The sequence below is a fragment of the Dromaius novaehollandiae genome, chromosome 4 (genome assembly GCF_036370855.1).
Source record: "Dromaius novaehollandiae isolate bDroNov1 chromosome 4, bDroNov1.hap1, whole genome shotgun sequence".
Classification (NCBI taxonomy): Eukaryota; Metazoa; Chordata; class Aves; order Casuariiformes; family Dromaiidae; genus Dromaius; species Dromaius novaehollandiae.
Window position 1 is genome coordinate 11372264 of NC_088101.1, and position 20971 is coordinate 11393234.

Here is a 20971-nt window from a genome sequence, read left to right on the forward strand (position 1 = left end):
TAAATTGGGCAGCTTTCCAGTGCTTTCTCTAAACATTTGTCTGCTGAACAGGAGTTTGAGTGTTTCATATTCTGTCCTTCCCATGACACTTGGCTCATCTGTCTTCTTCATAGTCCTGTTCAGGGTTCCCAAGATAATTTTTTTTCTGTGCTTGAAGGCGCCTTTATAATAGCCCTTATGCTGCAACAGCAGCCCGTGTTAATGAATGAATGTGCTGTACTCTAAGGACAGTGCTATAAAAATGCAAAAATAATCACTTGGTGATTCAAAAACAATTTGGAAATGATCAAAGGCAGATTTTCTTAGTGGCATTTGTATTTATGCTTGATAAGTTTAAGATTGAAACACTTTTTAAATCTCTGACTGTTCGGTACCAGAAGAAGAATAATCCATTACATAAGCTGATGACTGTATCTAAACCCTGAATTTCCATTTATTTATCTTATTTTTTCAGTGGATTTATTTAAAATGATACAAAATCTGCCTAGACACACTAAATTGGGTTTAAGTTCCTTCTTTCAATTAACTTTTAAGTATGCTTAATTATTTTGAATGAAATGGATATGAGCCAGATATGAAGTTTGCACACAAGTTTCTCCCCTATCTGAATTAAATTGAGGCACACATCTAATTTTCAGTTAAGCTGAGCTTTGTAGGCAGAGCAGTTTTACAGCTCCACAGCTTAGGAGAGTCTTTATGGAATTTGATGTTTTTTTTCCTGAGGCACCTCCTTTACCTTGGTCATAGTAGAAGATCAGTGACAGAACTATAGCTAGTGTAAATTGTCATGACTTCATTAGATTTGTATTTACACCAAGTAAAGAGCAAAAACATAGTATTCTCCACTATGGCAATTCATAGGTTTCTATCTGTACTTTATGAATACTCAGAAAAGGTATTCTCACTGTTAAAATTGCGACTTCATATCATTCAGTAAATACCTTCCAGTACATTACACAAGCATTTCATGCTGACAGCATTTTTTCACTTCTTTTTATAAGTTCTGGACCCTGAAAAAAAGCAAAATAATTGTGAGCAATAGAATCTGGATGGTAAGGTACATGTGAACAAGTTATATGAGTATGGCAGCAGTAAATCAATTACTTAATATTTTAGATCTTTTGCAAGTTGCGTACAAAGACTGTATATGCAGAGTGCATTTGCATATGTTACTATGTTTAATATACTTCCTGCTTTTATTGCTCAGCTCAGATTGTCTGAGAAGATTTGGTAATTGCTAAGAAAGGACTGAAATAGAGTTCTACGATGAAGAGTTGTTAAGATGGATCTTTGCAGCTATGCTCTTTGGGTTGATTCAGAGGCAGAAACTTATTGGCCAAATTGAGTATTTTTCTGAATTTTATCATTTAAAGGAAAGCACAGTAGATATTTAGGAAAAGAGAGAGCAAGACTTTTGAGTCAAGGGTCAGAGATAGTTAAGGAATATATCAAAGAAAGAGTTGAGAAGTAGGGAGAAGCAGATTTACTGGCGAGTAGAGAGAAATCAAAGTAGCTCTGCAATATAAAGTTAAATGAGTTAAAATAATATAGTAAAGAATAGAGGGGGAAAAAACAGGGTGGGGGGGAAGGGAAGAAATAGAGGAACTGCTTTGACCTAGGATTTGGGAAATCCTTTCCCTCCCTATCACAGAGGAACTTTGGAAGAGAGAAATTTGGTCAAGTTCTGTTAGAGAAAGAATTTAGCCTGTATCCTTCAACAGTGCAAATACCAGTGATTCTCCAGAAGCTGTAGATGTAGCCAAGCTCTATACGTATAAATTGCTGCATATAAACACAAGGTTCATTAGGTATGTTCTCTAGTGATCATTCGTGAGTGAACTGGAACATATATCTACCTATGGAGGCAATGAGGTTTGTCCTTGGAAATGTAGCTGAAGGGACACCAGTTAGCCACACTTGACTTTTGTTTACTAATGGAGAAATCTGTGTTCTTGTGTATATTGCATTTTTCCATTTTGACTCAGAATATTGAGGTGAAAACAGAAATGAGATACCTCTCTCACAAAACACGCCTCACGGTTTTCTTCTTTGCAGCATTGCTCTCTCATGGCAGTGAAAGCTGCGGTGACGGACGTCAGCTGCTGGTGCGTGATGTAGGGCTTGTATTTGATGAGGTTGATGAGCATTCTGCAAGACAAGCAAAGCGAGCCCGGTGAAGCAGGGAGGTAAGCATGCGACGCACAGAAGCACTTCTCCAACACCAATCCTGCAATACCAGTCTTTCGTTACCTCCTTTCTATAGTCTTATATTTCTTAAACACCACCCCGGGACAAGTTGGCAGAAGGGAGCTAATATGTGCACCAGTGAATTAAAAAACAACATTCATTTTTGAAATTGCTCCACTGTGAACGGATGTACAATTGGGTTGGTGTGCCCCTCCAGAGGGTTCAGGGCTGTATGGGTTCACCACAGCCCAAGTTAATAGCCAAGGAGCCTCTTTCTTGCAATGGAGGAGGGAGGGCGGGTTTCCAGTGCGACAGCTTTCTGTGACAAAGGCACGCCAAGCACCCAGAGCTTCTCAGGGGCTGAAGGAGTCACTGGGATGAGAAAAATACATGGGCTGTCCCATTCTGGCAAACTAGCATTATTCAGGCCGTAAAGGTAATGCAATACTTGAGGCAGCAGCTTCCTTGTTTTTCTGCAATGTGTTTTGTGATGTCTCGTGCAGGTTCGGTGAGGCGTGCGGGTGGGGGATGAGGCTGTTTCTGATCTCAGTATTTTAAGCTCTGTCGTAATAGCATTGCCCCAGCCTCCCGCAGGTGGCTTGACATGGAGACTTCAGAACGGGTTAAAATACCACGAATCAGGGGCATCATGCAAATATCAGAGGCCCAGTTCTACCATTTGCTACTATAACGTTTGTATCTGAACGTGAACTCAGTTGCCCTTCTACAAATGTAAGGAACGTGTCCACGTAGTTCTCTAAAACTTTAAAATCGTATACCCACTTGATAATTCTTAAGCAGGACTAAATCTGAGAAAACACTGTCTTTGTTCTATGAAAAGTAAATTTCTTAACCGCCTGTTGACTCAGGCACCCAAACGTGAAGGGATCAGTTTTGAAATTTTTGGCTTGATGTCAGTAGGGCGATGAATCGCACTGTTTCCATTCTGGTGGTGTATGTACCTGTACAGCTGCTCTGAAAATGACTTTCCTCCGATCAAAAACAAGTGTAGGTTGAGCCAGACAGCAAAGAAACATAGTGTGAGAGGGAAGGAAGCAGCAGCTTGGAAGTGTGTGTGCGGGGGGTCGTAGTGGCCGTATTTACGTGCAGTATAATAGAACAAGAAGGGAAAGGTGAGCATCCCCAGGAGGGGAATCCTAAACGTAGGGATAACAGAGTAAACAGGCATATCTTACTCCTGCTTCTTGTGCTGTAACTTTTCCTCTTCAGTTGTACACAAGTCTTCATGGAAAGTGAACAGACCAGGAGTCAATGGTAAGGGCACATAATTCTCATCAATTTCTAGTTTCCCCATGCACGGCCGCCTAAGAGCGTAGGAGCTACTACAGCAGTGGCAAACGCTTGGGTTTATAGGATTGGCCAGGTGTCTTCTACATATTTCTCCAAGCACAAGATCCAGCTTTACCACAAGGGAGGGAAAAAAAGCAATTTCACATTACTGTTTCATTTTTCACGAATTCCTGAAATGCTACTTTTACCAAAGTTTAAATAGTAACTGAGAATTTAAATTATACTTTGTAATAGAAATAACACTCTATTTTTCTACTGAATGGTGACTTCTGTCATTGCAGAACTGGCCCAGATTTTTCAGAATGCATATGTATATGCAGGTTTTGGCACTGCCCTTTGTGTGCACAAATTATGCTATTTCCTCATGAAACCTGACCTGCATTTGATTTGTTTTCACCAGCAGGGTTTCTGTGGATATGTTCTACTATTCACGTAAAAGTGACACCATACAAACGCATGCCTGAGGGCACGCTGATACTTTTCAAGTCCTTGGGCATGTGGGCCCGGAGAACTCTTATGAGAGCACCATACAGAATTGATCCTTTCTATAGGGCAGTATGGCTTCAGGCATGGAGAAAGGATTAACTTCTCAGACAAGAGATCATTGACTTCAAAGGGAGCAGGGTCAGATCCCCAGCCCCGTGTAACTGTTAACTGCCTAGTGCTAGCCTGACAATTTCCTGATCCTCAGATAGTGCAATTCAGGCTTTAACTTCAGTGAAGTTGAGTCACGCTCCCTTCAGCCACATATCTGGAAGGATCTCTCCCATCCAGCTCAAGTGCTCAGTGAACACTTTACTCATTCAGCAGTACTCTGGGTTGTTGGAACATGATGGCAGCAGGAATAGTGCCAGAGCTTCAGGAAAAAGTAGGACCAATCTGAGAAGAAAAGATACTCACATTTTCCTCAGCACAAGGCAATAACTTGTCTTGGCTTAATTGGCAGCATTTGGAGCCGATTGTAGTCATTTGCTTGGTGAATTTTATCAGCTCTGCAGATGTTAGCTGAGGCATCTTCTTGGTGAAGCTCATGAGAAGCCTGAAATGATAACATCTTTTAAAGCGGTGTTTTATTTCCATCAGGCAGTAGTGAGCCAGCCACTGCCTCCACGTATGTAAGGCTTCAGCCAAGCCCCAAAGAACATCACTCATTTGTACAAGGACAGGACTAAGCCTGGTGTTTATAAACATATATAGGCAAATATGGCATGTTCTTTTTGTCTGAGAGCTCTCCTTTCTCTGAGTCTCTTACCATGTTAAACAAAATTAATGATAACATTGCCAATTATATGTTATTATATAGCCCTATTATGAAACGGTATGTATATTTGTCCTGTGTTATTGATTTCTGTGGGAATGTAGCGAGCTTGCCTAGGAGCAAAATTGAATTCAAGTGACTTCTTGACAGTCTAGATAAGGGCAGAAGGTAAACTGAAACAAGTTCACTTTTTTTCTTTTAGAAAAATTACGCTTATTAGCAAACATGGCCAGGAAAACTGCAGCAATTGATACAATAGGCAGAAGAAGCATGCCTGCCTGTTGGAAACCTCCAAGTGCAAAAGTCTTTTAAAGGCAAATGTGCTAGGGAATACAAAAAGCCCTATATATCTCTCAAGAGAAGAAGAGCAGAAGCCTCACTTTGAGTATGCAAGCAATTTATGGGTTTCACTGAGATGACTTACATACTTCACGTTGGGCATGTGCTCATTAACGTTGCTAATCGGGGCCAAAGTTGCTCCACACGGCTTGTGCCTGCATGTTGTTGTGGAGGAGCTACCACTCAAGCATAACATATGGCTCCTCGAGTCAGGCTTTGCTCTGTCTACAGTAGTCAGATTTTTTGCTACAGCTGTTGGTATTTACAATTGAGGCAGGAAATAAGTGAAGATAAACCTTTTGCAAAGGGCACAACAACTGCCTTTTGGCCAATTTTACAGCTTTTAAGTAACAGCTTACAACTCAAAACACAGCTAGAAAGTAAGAAAAGCTTAGAAAACTTGGTATTTTACACAGGAGATAAAACAAGTTGTCAATGCATTGCTTCATGAGTTGGGATAAGAATAGAATTCATGAGGGGGCATGACATTATATTGGAAAAGGAAGAAAAAAATCCTAAAAGCTATCGATATTTTGGACTGAACATTCAGGTGATATCAGTAAGCCTAGCTTTTCTGACATCCATGGTTTTACTCCAGCCAAAGTTGTGCCCAGGTGGTACAGGAATAATGTAAACATGTAAAAACGTAATACTCGTTTTGGAAATAGTAATCTCCTTTCTCCTTGTAGATGTCACAACTTGTCTTCATCACACTTTGGGTTTCATGAATGTGTTTCTTCAGTTCTTCTTCCTGAGGAAAAGAAATTAGTTTGAGGAACCATTGTATCAGGGGGATGCAGAATGCCCTTGTTGTATCATGAGACCTTGATATCCCTAGCTTCATCTTACCTGATAGATACCACTCCCTTTGTATTTCCATCAGAAAGTCTTCACCTGTCTGAAACTGCTAAACTGCCTGAACGTGATTAATGTCCACCCTCCATTACCTTGACATACTTCATTTCATATAACTGATGGAAAGTTAGGTCTGAGACACAGGGTGTGTCACTGTCGTGCCAGGAACAGCGTCTTGCAACACCTCTGCAGGGAGAGAGGGTCAGAGGCCTGAAGCCGCACATTTGCACAAGGAGAGGGCTTTGCTCTTGTCCCATCCCCAGAGAGAAGGTCCCTTTTACCCTGGTGGCCCGGAGCCTTTTCCACCTACCAGCTCTCTTTCGATTTACCAGCCTCCTCCTGGGGGAAAGGTAATACCAAGGGAGGAAAGCAGAGGGCTGCCAGGGGACGTATCCTGGCCCTGTTCTCTGCAAAGCCACATTCATTTCCCCAGCAATCCTAAACTCATTCAAGTAATTGAAGACTGTAAGGGCTCTGATTGTTTTTCCATACAGGAGTCAGTCGTGCCTTTTAATATTTGTTGGTTTTGTTACAAGGAGCTGCGGGTTCCAGCTCTAGATCCAGTGTGTGGAAATTCGCTCATTAGCCAGAACCAGTGCTGTGGTTATATGCTTGAAACCATCAGCACACTGTATGAAGCATGATAGCACCCACCCCTCTCCTGCAGCAGTCGTCTGGAGAACTGGTTTTGCAGCACTTTTCCAGTAAGTCCTCATATCCTTTACCAATTCTTAAAAGCATTTGAGCAGAAAACTCAGGGTGTCTTCTGGAATATTCATAGAGAAACCTGTAACATATGGAGTATGTCAGCGTTAGGAATTAGAAATAAGGCAAAATAAGTGCCCTCAAGAGACTGGGAATGATAAAGTCAGCAGAGGTGCTTTCAGGATGGCTTTATCTGACCTCCTGCAGAACAGGGCAGTTCACAGAAACCCAGCCTGGGAGTCAAACTGAACGAAACGCAGCTGACTGAGCACAGCACTGCCAGAGCAAGTCCTGGCCATGTGACTGTCCCAGTTCAGGGTTAGCTTGGGTCAAGCATACCTTAAAGATGTGTGAGAGTTTGGGGTTTTTTTTGTTTGTTTGTTTGTTTGTTTTTAATCCTAGCTAAATGCTGATGAAATAATGTCCAATAAAAGACCAATTTTTCAATAGATGCAGCAGAATTCACTCTTCTGAAGCAATTACCCTACTTAGCTGCAACTTGCCCAATATTTTAGATGCCCCTTTCATAAATGGGAATGATATATTTTGTTTCAAGTAAGTGAATTCTTTGTCTGTGGAACTTTTTCTATTGCAGCCTGTGGAATCTTTGCCCTTGAGGGTACAGGTAGGATCAAGCTTCACAGCTCTAAGGAACTAGGTTAAAACAGAAATGGGCCAACCTGTTTGAATAAAGATGCGAGTCTGACTTAGACAAGTGGTTCTGAGTTCCCACTTCAGACTGAATCACAGTGATATTTTGAGCCTGAGATAAGAATTGATAGTACCTAAATTTCACGTCCTTCTCTTCAGTTTTGTCCCTAAAATAAGTCGTGCCCTGTTTTGTGTTTGTTCTCATTCCTTGCCCTCTAGGGATGAGAGGTGTTTACTAAGATAAACTTCCATAGTATCATGTGCCTATGTGCTCACAGAGCAGGCAAGTCTGAGGCTGATGAGCCACGCTTTAACTTCCGAACTGACATCTTTTGACCCAAGTCATGAAACAGCAAAATTGGAGAAGAGTAGAGGAAGACCTGTGTTACCTGGCTAAGTGGGTATCTTTTTCCTGAGCAAAGCGTTCACATACTCCTTTGTCTTCTATAAACTCTCTGATGTGGAGGGACAAATCTGCAGGTTTGTCATCATTTTCTGCATTAATTATACATTCACTTTTCTCTAACAGTGGCTTTTCACAGCAGTTTTTAATTTTGCTTGATATGCTGTCTTGGTTGGTGCAGACGTAGGTTAGAATCTCTTCCTGTAGAGTAAACAAATGAAGAAAGGAAATTTTGACTGATTCTGGTTTCTTTTTTCCCCCAAGCAGGAAGGTCGGTCAGTTGAAGCCTTGTCTAGACCAGCCCATCCCATTATTACAATATTTAATGTAGTGGAGGCTGGGAACACATAGCTAAATTCAGGCCTCAGTTAATACCTGCAAAGCTACTAAATAAGTTAGCAGTTAGGTTAATCTTGTACCACTTGTGCTTCTTTTTTATATGGGTCATTATTGTTATTTCCATGTCACAGATAGAGAAGGTGACGCCCAGAGAGAAGAGACGGTTTGCTCAAAGCAGGGCAGTAGCTGTTTGTCAGAACAAGGAAAGAGACTGCAGCCTTATTGCTCTGTTTGCTGCAGCCCCTTACCTGCCATTTGGAAGGTGCCAGGTACCCACCCGAATGAAGAAGTTAACTGTCTAGATAGACAACACGGACAAAAAGTGAGATACATGGATTTGATATATAAGAAGAAGCTAGACAACAGGACAGACAGATACCATGTTTTGTGGAAAGTTATGCAGGAAATACGTGGCTAAACTAGTGGTTGCAACCAAATCCACTGAAGTGGAGTTAGGTTATTTTAGTCATGGGGTGATCTTTCTGCCCTTTCTGATGTTATCATGCCAGAAAGAGTCAAATGGGACAATCAATCAAATTTTTAGGCTGAAGGATTAAACTCCCATTTTGAAGAGCAGTTGATACAGCACAGGAGGAAAAAAATGCAAGAAAAAATGCATTCAATTTCTGGAAATGTATAAACATTAAAAGAGTTTTACCTTATCGTGCATACAATCCAGCATGTCTCCACGACAGCAGTCCTTGTGTGTGTTAGCAATATCTATTACAAGCTTGCTAATGGTAACAAAATCAGCCTTAGGGAATTTTTGGCTTATCTGAGCAAGTTTCCTAAAAAGAATAAAGATAGGTATTGTTTATATTCACAATGTGAGACTGTGATAGCTACCATTTTGCTATGGAGGGTGGCATCCAGACTGCTTAGGAATGGTCTCTCCCTGCTTTCCCCAAAGTTAATAAAATGTCTCTTGAAACCAAGAGCTGACATTTGCAGCGTTGTCTAAGGATCCTAGGTGAAGTTGATCTACCACATTTCTTTCTCCCATCTCAGGCTGAACACAAAATTACAGGAGCAACCTTGTGTCAAAACTGGATAAGACAGCTGGGCTGTGTTCTGCTCCAAGTCCCTCTGACTTTCATTACAGAGAACTGGGTTCATTTCAAACTTGCTTTTTAATTTTTCAAAGCTAATGGCAGTTTCTAAGGAAACGATGACTAGAGTCATGCAAACATTTCTATTCCTAATCTGCAGTCCTTGTTGGAGAATGCTGTTGGTGATCTGCATGCAAAACTGACACGAACAGTATTCACAGCCGTTGTACCATGGGCAGGTGTGGATCCACTCTCAGCTAAAATGTGACACCCACGCTTTATTTCACAACACACATGCCAAAGAGAGTCTACTGCAGCAGTTTAGGAGGTATTCAAAGGAGCGACCCTAACAAGGCTTTACATCTTGGCAGTCAGTGAGGCTGTTCTGCAGCCAAAGCAAACAAAATGAAGCCTCTTCTGATTAAAAAAAGGGGAAAGACTCACAGAGCCTTTACAGTCCTTTCTCCAAATTTCTTTAAGATACCACATGTGTGTTCCTGCTTCAGGCCATCTTCTTTTATCGGCTTCATCACCTTTGGTACCTGGTATAAAGAATATGCAAACCATTAAAATGCAAGAAAAGAAAAGACAATGCTTCATGGTAAAATTACTCTGTTGATTTTTTAAGAGACTTTTTTTTTAGTAGTGAAAGAAAATTGCTGTTCGCTATCCAGTAAAGCAGAAGAAATAACTGTCGTCCTTGCTATTTAGTCACCAGCACTTGTTAAACAAGAGTTATATGAGAAGAAGCTGGCACCCTTTTGGAACAATAGTTTGCTGGTTGTAGCGTAGGAGGAGAAACCTTCACCTGGGAGCCACGTGCCTGCCTTTGCATTGCTATCAGATAAGATTAAACTGTATTAGTATTTTAATATATTGCAGCCTGGCCAAACTGTATAAAAGGCCTATTTAGCCATTCAGCAAGGAAGGGTTCCCCATGCCTGTTTTCCCCTGTTACAGGTAGGTTTCTCCAACTGACTGACACTGGCCACATGTGGGGCGCATCTCTGCAGTGCAGTTAGTTGGCCAGGGAGGAGCTGTGTCACGGGGCTATAAGGAAGAAAAACATCAGACTTCTGCAGTCTACACAGTACCACTTCCTCTCTTGGTGAGTTCACAACAAACTCAGGGCAGGTAGCAAAGCCAGGGTGGGAAACAACACCCTAGTGGGGGTGTGGGGACCGTGGTTCCCAGTAAAACTACACTTGCCCACCATCCTCAAGTAAGGCATTTTCTGTTAAGAATTTAAACTATAATTCAAGAGAGCTTTTAGGTCTCGTTTCTGCCTCTCCTTAACAAGGTGAATTTTAGTGTCGGGTTCAGATGGCTGAAAGAGAAGCAGCTGGCTGATAGCTCTGCTTCTGCATTTGTTTAGCTGTACGAAAGTCACCGGTTGCACATTAGTAAACTATACGCCTGCAATATGTAATACCTGTCTCCGAAAGCATTCGTCCACGTTATGAGTGGGGTCGTCGGCACTTCTGCAGCAGTTTCTCATCATCTCATCGTAATGGATAGCCACAGAAAGGATTGTTGGGGCGTAGAGGAAAGGATGCCTTCGGGAAACCTCATAGATGAAACTAAAACACGAAGGGAAACATCTTCACTTTCAGGGTGAGCCCCTACATGCAGAGGACAGCAATGCTATTGTAACATCTGCCAGCATGTTTAAAATTATAGCTACTAAAGGCAACTGTTTTCCTGCCATAACAGCAGCCTGTACAGTGCAGTGATTATTTCTGCAAATTTCTGTTGGGGCAGATGTTGTCATGGAAATTAAAAGCTTATATGCTGCCAATTTTGGCCTAGAGGCAGCAAAACGTCTGCTTGGCTTGTAAGATCTGAAGGGAGATACTTGATTGTTTCAGGTGAGGCCTTTGTGTAAATTATATTGAAGCTGGCCAGAGCGTTTATCATTTGGAGCTATATCCGACGCAGGGGTGACAGAGAAGGATTCATGTAATGATAATTACAGCTAGATAAATTATGCTAATATCCTCATACTGGGAAGAAAAGTAAGGATGAGTTTATGGAGAATTTAATATTGACCTTTGGGATTTTTCTTGCATTTGCTGTCTCTAGGCTGCTAAGCATCATAGCTAAACAACCGATCTATGGTTTATTTACTTACTACCCTGTTAATGAATGTTGATGCTGTGAATAATTTTTGCAGGCAGCTTCAGCATTTGGCCTTTCAAAAGGAGAAATGAATCCTCTCGTTGAGTTTTTATGGGAGAGGAAGCAGTCATTTCTTTCAGAGCCTTTTTTAGCACAGCAGTCAGTAAACTTGGGAAGATCTCCCTCCTGGCATAGCATATCAAGGAAAATCCTGTCCTGTGAAAAATTAAAAAAAAAAAAAAAATCCACTTTACTCTTTCAAGCTCTCTGTGGAAAGTATTTTAACACAACAAGCCCTTATCTGCATAAATTTATAGACTCTCTCTTTGTACTACCTTTTGCTCTTATTGCAATGAATATCAAACTAACTTCTAAAACATGTAAATGATGATTTCTCAAACTCGAATGCCTTTTTATGCCAAGCTAGGCTTCAAAGTGGACTGTGAAACACACTGTGCGTCTCCCACTGCATTTACAACAATATTCAGACCCTTGATAACAATTAAGATGATTCTTGGCTTTGTATACTGCAGTTTCTGGGATAGCAGGATCTGTGCTTTTTCATTCAGTGAGGTTTGTTGGGTGAAAAGTGTCTCATTTGCTGTTCAAGAAACAATATTCAAGAGTCAGCTCTCAGTCATGCCTCTGCTGGGAACTGTTTTAATCCAGGGTTTGGTTCAGCATGTTTAATAAATCAGACGTGTCATAATGCAGACTGACATTCATGTTTGAGTATTCAATCTCTTAGCTCCAAAAGTTTAAGGACACTAGCATATGCTGTGTTAGTGCAGACACCATCAAAAAACAGGAATATGAACTAATGGGTAGAGAAATCACCTGTAAGCATCATCTTTGCTAGAAATATCTGGTTCAGCTTCTACTGAATTTTGTTATGCCATCCATAAATGCACAACTTTCTGAACATCTTTTTGAAAGATACAGGAGAAGAATTTCAAAAGTTACTGTAATTTTGTGGGGGCACCTTTGCTTCCCTGCATTTACTTGGAGATGCCTTATACAGGGCAGCCTCGAGAAGGAAAGAGCTGGTAAGACCAGACAGGCATACTCAAGAAAGTCACCTGTCAGTAACATACTCCTCTTTGGAAAAACACGTATTAGGGCTCCGCAATTACAAGTCACTTCTGAAAATCTTTGCCTCATTAGAAGTACAAACGTGCTTACCAAGGGCTTCAGGCAATCCTGGTTGTCTTTGCCTGCAGCAGCACACCTTTTGGCAAGGTCTGTGACGTCTTCAGCCATTTTAACTGCTTTGCCAAAAGTGCCTTCTTGCACGTACTGCGCAAACATGATCATGGCACTACAACGAGAACACATACCATTAAATAAATAAATTACCTAAAACCAAATCATGTAACTTTTGCGTGCCAGTGGTCAGCCTGATTCAGACAGTAAGAGGATCCATATCACCACTGGCAGAGCTGGTGTGGGCTGGGGGGACGGGTGAGCGTGTGACTCGCGGTACTTGCTTATCTCCGAACGAAGCAAAACGCCGCAGGAACATTCATTAGCAGCAAATTTGTAAGAAGATTCTTTATCTGGACAACTTACATGGCTTTAAAATTATTCTCCTGCAGCTGAGAAAAGCGTTGGCCAATGGTGGGTTTTGCCTCTGAAAAAAAAGATAATTGGTTTTTGAATAAAAAAGGCTTCATAAGAGAACTTCTTTTTTGGTGCTGGAGTCTCAGAGAATGATAGTTTAGTGCCTGAGGTACTAGCACTGGGGTTTGAGAGACATGAGATCAGACTTCCTACTTGACTTATGCACAGGAAGAATGCATTATTTCTCTGTCTACCTGAAGCACGTTGGGGAGGAAGATGCTAAAACTTAGAAGGTGTTCAGCTGCTTTGTTGATGCAAGGCACAATCATTGTATGAGCAGCTTAGATGATAATACCTTTTAACCTTGCCTTAGTCATTTAAAGGCTGCTTGGTCACTAGCTGGCTACAGATGAGGGATTCTGGTTTTGGAAAATTTGGGCTAAATTCAGGACTACACTAGTAGGCAAAGCACCAAAAAATTAATGGAGATGCATCATTCTGTACATGCTGTGAATTGGCCCAGAGGAAAACAAAAGGGTCTAATGTATTTGAATATCATGTGCAAATAATTTTCCTTTGCCAGTGGGCTCTTTCTAGTGGCCAAACTTATTCCCAAGAATTTTTGAAGTTCCTCGTTTGTCAGAGAATCTTCCCAAAGATTACTTTTAATGTAAGGGGCCTGCTCCCAAAACAGAATGGTATCCTGTCATGCCCTTGTGGGCAGGGTTGAGATCACTATAAAAGGGCCAAAAAATGAAGACATAAACCAGCTTCTCACTCTGAGTAATGTGAAGGTATAAAATGAGACCGTGCCAAGAGATAAATAGCATTAACATCTGCTCTATTTCACACTGCTGGGCCATTTAATGCATTTGGAAGTCCTAAAGATGAAAAAACAGCTGACTGACAAAAACACGTAACATGAAAGAAGTATCTTAACCCTGCACCATGGGAGGTTTTTGATTGTTTCATTTCTGGCATTTAGGCTTCTTCAGCAATCGGCGTAGAGAGAGAAAGACTCCTCCAAAGGATAATACATAGCAATAGGATAACTTAGCTACTCTGAATAATCATCTGGCGGTACCACCTCCCTCTTGTTATTTCTCTCTTTCTCTCTCCCACGCACTACAGAGGGAGCCAGAAAAACTGCAATCAGAATTTATTTCAGTAGCTTTTGGAGTACCTGAAACTAAGTGGCATGACTACATCCATGTGGATTAAAATACCCTTCAATATTTATCCTTTAAGTAGGCACTGAATGCATGGATTCTCAAAACATTAAGAAGCAACACACCTAAGGTTGATCGCATAAAAAATTTATACAAGTATAATTTTGTTGTTTACCTTTGACTCATAAGAAAATATGAGCGTACAACTGGTAGTGTTAAAATGAGATCCCAAATAACCATGTGCAACAAGTTGCAGTCATCAGTATTACACAAAAGAATAGAGTAAAATATGAGATATATTCTTACCTACATCCCGATAACTTCTGGGCAGGGCTTTGGCTACAGTAAAGTTTACTAACAAAATAAAATAAACGATTGTTTTCCAATTCATAATGTCAGATTTTGGCAGGGGCCTGAGCTGGGCTTGGTTTATCTGTGAAAGGCAGAAAGACTTAAGAGGAAAGAGTTTCTTTTATACTCTCCCAAGCAGTTTTTGGTTAATCAAAACCCTTTTGCTGTCACATCTAAGATTAGACCTTTTAGAATATTCCCACAATTGTTAAACATGCCATTATTTGCTCAGTATGATGACCAGCTTGTTGCAAAAAAAAGGACCTTGTAGAACCTTTTTTTCACAAAATTCAGGCAAATAGACATTTTCAACTTATCATACTTCAAACAAGAAGTTAAACATTCTGTGTGTTCTTTATCATGCATATAGATCTCTTTTACTTACAAATTTGTTCAAAGGTGAATGCTGTATAGGAGGAGCCTTGGTAACACACTGTTGACTGAAGGATCCCAGGTTCAGATGCTAACCCAAGATTTTTGCATCCCTCCTTGCTGAACAAGCTATATCTCTTGATCCCAGCTGCAGAGCTGTCCTAGTGGAAAAGCTGCCTAAGTACCCTGTTTGCGTCATTAGCAGCATCAAAATGTTTCTGCAATTTGGAAAGAAAACAAAAACAGTAGAATGAAGGGAAAAAATGAAGTTAACATTCAAGTTAATAATTCAAGTCGTTTTTGTGACTTTTAAGGAAGTGTGTTATGGTCAACAGCACTGTAGAAATGCCAAATTTTAGGCAACAGAGTGGCTTCAAAGAGCCACTGATCTTTGTAGCAAAGAGGCAGGTAGTCATGGTTATGTATCTTAAATCTGACGGAAGGGACAAAGACAGAGTTTTTTGTTCCTTTAGCCTGGAAGTATTCCTTGTTCCATGCTCAAAGAAAATGTTGAAGGTCATTCGTTATCACATGAGACAGTATCAAAAGGAAAAAGGATTCTGAGTGAAGATGGGAGAATATTTCTTAGAGCAGGGGACCTGAAATCTGAGGTGAAAGCACATCTGTCTAGGAAGACACTAACAAGCTCTGTTACACTGTAGGAAATAGATGTATCTGAGTGAAAGAAAGATGTCTCTGGTCTAGAAATTATTGACCATATTTCTAAATATGTCCTCCTCCTTAAGCCCACAGGAGCAGATCACAGAAAACTTTTCTCATCTGGCAGATAGAGTTACCAAAAAGCGGACTATCCCACACGCTAGGGATTTTGTGCTATCTCATTTGTGCTAGCTGCGGATGCCTCCCTCCGGACACTCAGATTTGGCTGCACCCTGTGTGCAGATAGCCGAGGGCCAGCGGGGATTGAGTGGGCTGCGAGCAGCCGGACCAGAGCTCCTGTGGGGGCATTAAGCAACCTGGGGTCTCTTTGGGGCGGCACTATCTGTCTAGGAAGTTCCTGCATTGGTTTCCCCACGGGTAGTAAGGAAAGGTTAAGGCAGTTCCTCTCATTTTCAGACCCTAACACAATGTTGTTACTATCAACTATAAGAAAAAAGTGGGATTATTTATTTGAGGAAGAATTGCAGAAACAGCTGGGATGCTGAGGCCAGAGACTTTTTATAGCAGGTTCTCCTTTGACCCAGAAAAGCGTTTTTCTGAGATTATGTATGAGTAATATGTTGTCCTACATATTTCAGAGAGCTCTACTTGGCTGCTCTGTTTAAAATCTGTAAATTTAATTCCTCCCCTTTCCTTTTCCATGCTCAACAGGATGGCTAGATCCTTCCTAGCTCTTCTTCAAAATACTTGCTGCTGCTAGGATGGCAAGCTGCCTATTTACAATGAATACTGTCATTTGCAGGAGGGAAATCTAGGTATAGTATTAATCTGGAATGAAAGAGTATGGCAAGCACTAGAAATGAGCTCCGACAAAGAACATAGTTCCAAATTAAGAGTTTCTATTGTTCTTCTCAGCACAGAAACTGTACTGACCTCTTCAATTTTACACCTATTGAGGACACAGCTGTTTCCAGCTGTTTCCATCTTAGAAACCGTCTTGCAAGCTTCAGACAGGGCTAAAAGCAGCTGATTGTGCCCAGGGTGTGGTTGATTGCTGTGAATCCCTGTCAGCTGGGGGTGGTTGTTGGGGATGTTCAGCAGGCCCATGAAATGCCAGGGCAGTAGCTGTGTGGGAAGCTTTTGACTCATGTGTCACCACAGCAGAAGAGGTGGGTTAAATGGATTTTGTTGTCAGTTTTTCTTTCACAATGCTCATCACCCTTACTGAGAGGTCCCTGTGTCTTAAGCTGGACCTTGGTCATGACATACTTGAGTCAGTGATTGTAATTCCCAAAGTGCAACCAGGTTTGCTCAAAGCTAACAAAGTGTTTTTGTTTTTGCTAGTGCGAAGAGCTGTTGAGCCTACTTTTGTTGTGAACCTTTTTTTTTGCATGGGCTGTGTTCCTTATGCTTGTATGTGTACTTCCATTCTTTACTCCTGCAAGTCAGAAATGGTGTCTTCTGGTAGCAGAACTAATACAAACATAGGACTAAATTACGTTCTTGCTTTATTGCACTGTGAGTTTCATTCTTATTAGATCCTGAACATTCACTCTAAACTTGGTAATGTTCATACACCTGGAAGAATTCAAGTTCTCCCCAGGTAGCGACAAGGTCTCAGTTTGTCTTTACAAAATTCTGAGTTCTGTTGATGTGATTTGGGGAGTTCTTTTCCCTGTAAATAGTTTTAATTACTGTTAGGGATGTGCTGTGTAAGATGCATGTTGGAGCTCTCTAAACTATCTTGGGAAAAAAAACCTAAGAACCAAACCAAGAAAACTTCCGTTCACACTCATGTTCGTATTTTCAGAAGAAATATTATAAAAGAAAGTGGACTAGACTTTATCTAAGCATATATTTTTGAGTATGTCTCACTTGGATGCTAGGGTCTTCTGCCTGCAGAAGATATGATACAGTAACAATTACAAAATAAGAATTGATGATCCCCCCCCCCATCTCCTTTCTGGTGCGTGTCTCTGTTGCAGACCCAAATGGCTGTATGCCTTACGAATTTTCTAAGGCCATAGAATTACTTTCTCATCTTGGGGCACCTTTTGCCAGTAGCTAACAGGACACCGTGGTGCAGGGCTGGCACGGGTGAACGGAGCGAGTAGGCCAGCAGCAGTTCTTCAGCAGCCATCTCTGCCATCTCATGTCCAGAGCTGTTTGCTGATGACAAGCTCAACTCTCTGGGGCCTCTCACCGTGCCTAGGGTAAGGAGGAGCTCCTGTGGGTTGCAGCAACATCTCTTTCAGTCTGGTAGGCTGTCTTCCTTTATGACCCTGGAAAACACACAGCCTTGGTCGATGGATTGGTTTCAATTTAAAGATGTGATCAGGTCACATTCTGAAAAAATGTTATACTAATTGCGAGAAGAGTGACACTTCCTGCCTGTGTAAATTGTTTCTGTGGAAGGTAACGCAGCTATCGCAGTTCACATTAGCGGAGAATCTAGGCCAGATTTTTCCCCTCTGCCTTTCTTTTGGCTGGTCAGCTGAGGAGAGGGCCAGAGGAGAACTTGAAATAGCAATGTGAGACAATCTGCACAGCCAAGAAAGACAAGGCTTAGATCATGGCCTGGACAGAGGAGTCTGTTGTAACCAAGCCATCTAATAGTCTCAGTCTGTGTTTCACTCATGAGCGCTCCTTATTCAGACTTTCTGCTCCATTTAATAGGAGTACAGTTTTGCTGCTCATGAAAGCTCTATCCATATTTAATTTTGTTTTTATTTGGTTTTGTTTTATAAGACTAAACCTACCACTTTCTGTGTTTGATGAAGCTTCATGTGTCCTTTCTTATCACATACCTGTTTTGACTTTTATTTAGAAAAAAAAGGAAGAAAACATAGAAGATGATCAGTAGAGAGTAAAATCTGAATGTTCTCTGATGCCATTCTTTGTATTTTGAGGCAATGATTTAAGGGAAGGAACACTTTCTCTCTCTTGCCTTCTCGGAAACTAAGAGATGGGTCCAACAGGTCACTTCTGGGTTCATCTTGTAGCTCTTCCTGCTTTACTGTGTATTTAATCTGGGACTTTAGGGTGGACTTAAACTTCCCAACCCTGCTCCCCCCCCCTAAATTTTTTATCTCTTTATTCATCAAGAGGCTAAAGCTAAGCTGCAGTGATCATAGAATGGCCTTAGAAACCCTGATTCATAGGGATTTAATTTTGTATTTTTAAAAATGAAGAATCCACCTGGTGTGGAGTCTTGTTGAAGTGTATGGAAACAGTCTGTTTCATCTGTAAAGCATCTGGCCCTGACTGTAAATATTTTGTTTGTCCTGTCTGTACTGACTTGAGCTTATATATCCATGTTGATCCAGCAATACCCCTGATATGTAAGATGCAGCATGAGCTGCTTGATCTGCTGAGTATGTTTGCCACAGTGGCAGCGCAGTCACTGTTAGACTGGAAGTGTGGTGGCTGCTCTGTCCTAGCAGCAAACCTTAATACTTTTTTGGAAATGGAGATTAACTCCCTGAACTGAAGAGCAAGTACTTGTAATGGCTGGATTAAAAAAAAAAAAAAGTAAGTTTTGTTTTATATGCTAAAAATTGTGACAAAGGAAATAAACTCTAACTCCTCCTTCTCCTCCTCCTCCTCTGGTACCTGATTTGTAGAATTTTCAATTGAAAGGTAAAACAATTTTGGTTTTAATCCACGTTACCCAGTTAGTGAATTGCAGATTCCCTCAGAAACCTTAAACACATTCTAGGAAAGAGAGGGTTTTTCTAGGCTTAAAAGTCAATTTTAAAAACCCTAAACCTTCCACAAGATTTAGCCATTCCCAGGGCAGTAGGTAGCCTGTCTCTGTGAAAACTGAGAGATCTTTAGTCCAAACAGGTTTCCAAGCACTTTGTCTTCAGCGTTCAGAAAGCAAATCAGGGCTCTGCTGTCCTCTCGCTGGAGTGATGTACCGGTGTTCAGATGGCATTCAAATAAAGTGCTTTGAACTGGGACTATGCTCAGCTCTTCTTGCTGCAACACACTATTTACTAGGCATATCATGGCAGTACTGGCCAAATCCAGCCTAATGTGCATGAGAGAGTCTGTGGCCAGTGTTACAGCCTGAGGCTTGGTGAAGCAGATCAGCATTTTGCACTTGGTTTTTAGGGTCTGCTTCAAAGCTTACTGAAGAGAGTAGAAGGTTTTCTATTAACATTAACAGATTAAGATAAATTACAACAGTATGACAGTTAACACTGATGATTAACGCTGAAACTATACCTCAAAACTTAAGGCACGTTACAGGACATACTATATAAAACTTCCTTACCTTTATCTTCAACAAGTCTTTTCTGGTGGATGTAGCAAACCTGAAAGGGAAAAAAGGGGGGGAGACTGAAGTTGTTTACTTGATAGCTGCAGATTACTTAACAGAGAAATTACTTGGCAGCACTGCAAAGTGTTATGGTAAAGAACAGCTCTTTTCAGCCTGTGGAAATGACTAACTGTATCAAAATCATTTGTGAACTTCTGTTTGACCTGGAGATGATTTCCAGATTGGGAATATTTTGCCAAAAGTGCATGTCTTAACCTATTTTCTTACTATATTTGTAATTCAGACCTGTTTAATTTAGAAAGCCTTTTAAAATTAATGGATCGTCCAGTATATGGAGAAATATAACTTGTATCGTGAGAAATAGGGAATTTTTGACATGGCTTTAAAATATTCTCTCACTCCCTAGCCTTGCCGCCTCTTTGCCAATATTTGTTGCACAGATAGCCATGCTGGTGTCATGTAGACAAAACTGTATTTAGCTAAGAGGAGTCTGTTCAGATTCTCTTATCTTGAGGGAATGAAAAGACTTATGTGTAATATCTAGTTTCTCCTCTCTTTTTAAGTGACTCCTTAGGTGCTTTGCGTGGCCTCTGTGTTTGGGATGAATTGACAGACTTCCCTTGAGTACTGTTCCTGTGCATATTATGCTGTGGGTGTGTAAGCATGTCAGCACAGGAGACAGGATAACCTCTTGCAGCACAGGTGGGAGCATGCCCGGGCCACGTACGCCTATGTGCTGCCATAAATTGGCATTGAATGCCTCTGTCCTTCAGTTCCTCTGAGTTACTTGGCTGGGAATGAAAAAGCTTGGTTCGCCGCTTCTCTGGCAGTGCTTTTCTCTTTGCCCTTTGTCTTTGGGCTTGTAAGGACACATTTGCTGTTTGTATTGTGTCAGAGAGTGACATGCCGCTGGAAAGTGCACTACGTGCTTTGCATGGCCCCACTGTTTGAAATAAATTGACAGATTTCCCAGAAGCACTTGTGTCTGTGGGTGTTCGTACTGTGGGTCTATTAGCACGTCAACATGGGAGAAAGGAAAACTTCTTGTTACAGTCCTGGTCTGTTTTAAAAGCTTTCCCTTTGTGAAAGGCAGCAATTGGCACTCAAAGTGCCCCAGTGAAGACTAGTGTTAGCAGACTGGTCTCTTTTTTTTCATTTTCTAGCGTACCACTTGTAAGACCTTCTGGCCCATTAAAGTGACTGGTGAAGCTCATCAGAACAGTGGGTTGCCAGCAGTGCTACAGTTTGCTCGGTGTTATTGCACTCAAGGTCAAGCGCTAGAAATCTCACCTTGTCGTCAGCTTCTTCCATTCTGGTAAATTATCTTGAGTATTACAAAGAGAAGCAAGAAGGAACAAAGTCTTCTAAGCAGCAGACAGTTAGTACCTTCAGGAATAG

At 41.2% G+C, this 20971-nt stretch overlaps 1 protein-coding gene across 1 annotated transcript; it reads right to left on the reverse strand.

Moving 5' to 3' along the window:
• Nucleotides 1–343: 343 nt before the first annotated feature.
• LOC112988281 (alpha-fetoprotein-like) lies at nt 344–12825 on the reverse strand. The gene is made up of 13 exons (XM_026108674.2): nt 12785–12825; nt 12398–12533; nt 11229–11431; nt 10530–10677; nt 9542–9639; nt 8707–8836; nt 7696–7910; nt 6605–6737; nt 5749–5846; nt 4399–4537; nt 3384–3607; nt 2016–2148; nt 344–1010 (listed from the first exon to the last, which is right to left on the reverse strand). Exons 2-13 carry the CDS (start codon nt 12527–12529, stop codon nt 966–968), a joined length of 1698 nt encoding a protein of 565 aa, XP_025964459.2. The 5' UTR covers nt 12530–12533; nt 12785–12825; the 3' UTR covers nt 344–965.
• Nucleotides 12826–20971: the final 8146 nt, after the last annotated feature.

What these genes read in the sequence shown, in the direction of transcription:
- LOC112988281 (XM_026108674.2), bottom strand. Translation starts at nt 12,529, where the DNA reads ATGATCATGTTTGCGCAGTACGTGCAAGAAGGCACTTTTGGCAAAGCA. An exon ending in ACGACTGCTGCAGGAGAGGG is followed by an intron (nt 5,847 to 6,604) that starts GTGGGTGCTATC and finishes TCTTTTCCTCAG; the next exon opens with GAAGAAGAACTGAAGAAACA. An exon ending in TGCCTTGTGCTGAGGAAAAT is followed by an intron (nt 3,608 to 4,398) that starts GTGAGTATCTTT and finishes CTTGTGGTAAAG; the next exon opens with CTGGATCTTGTGCTTGGAGA.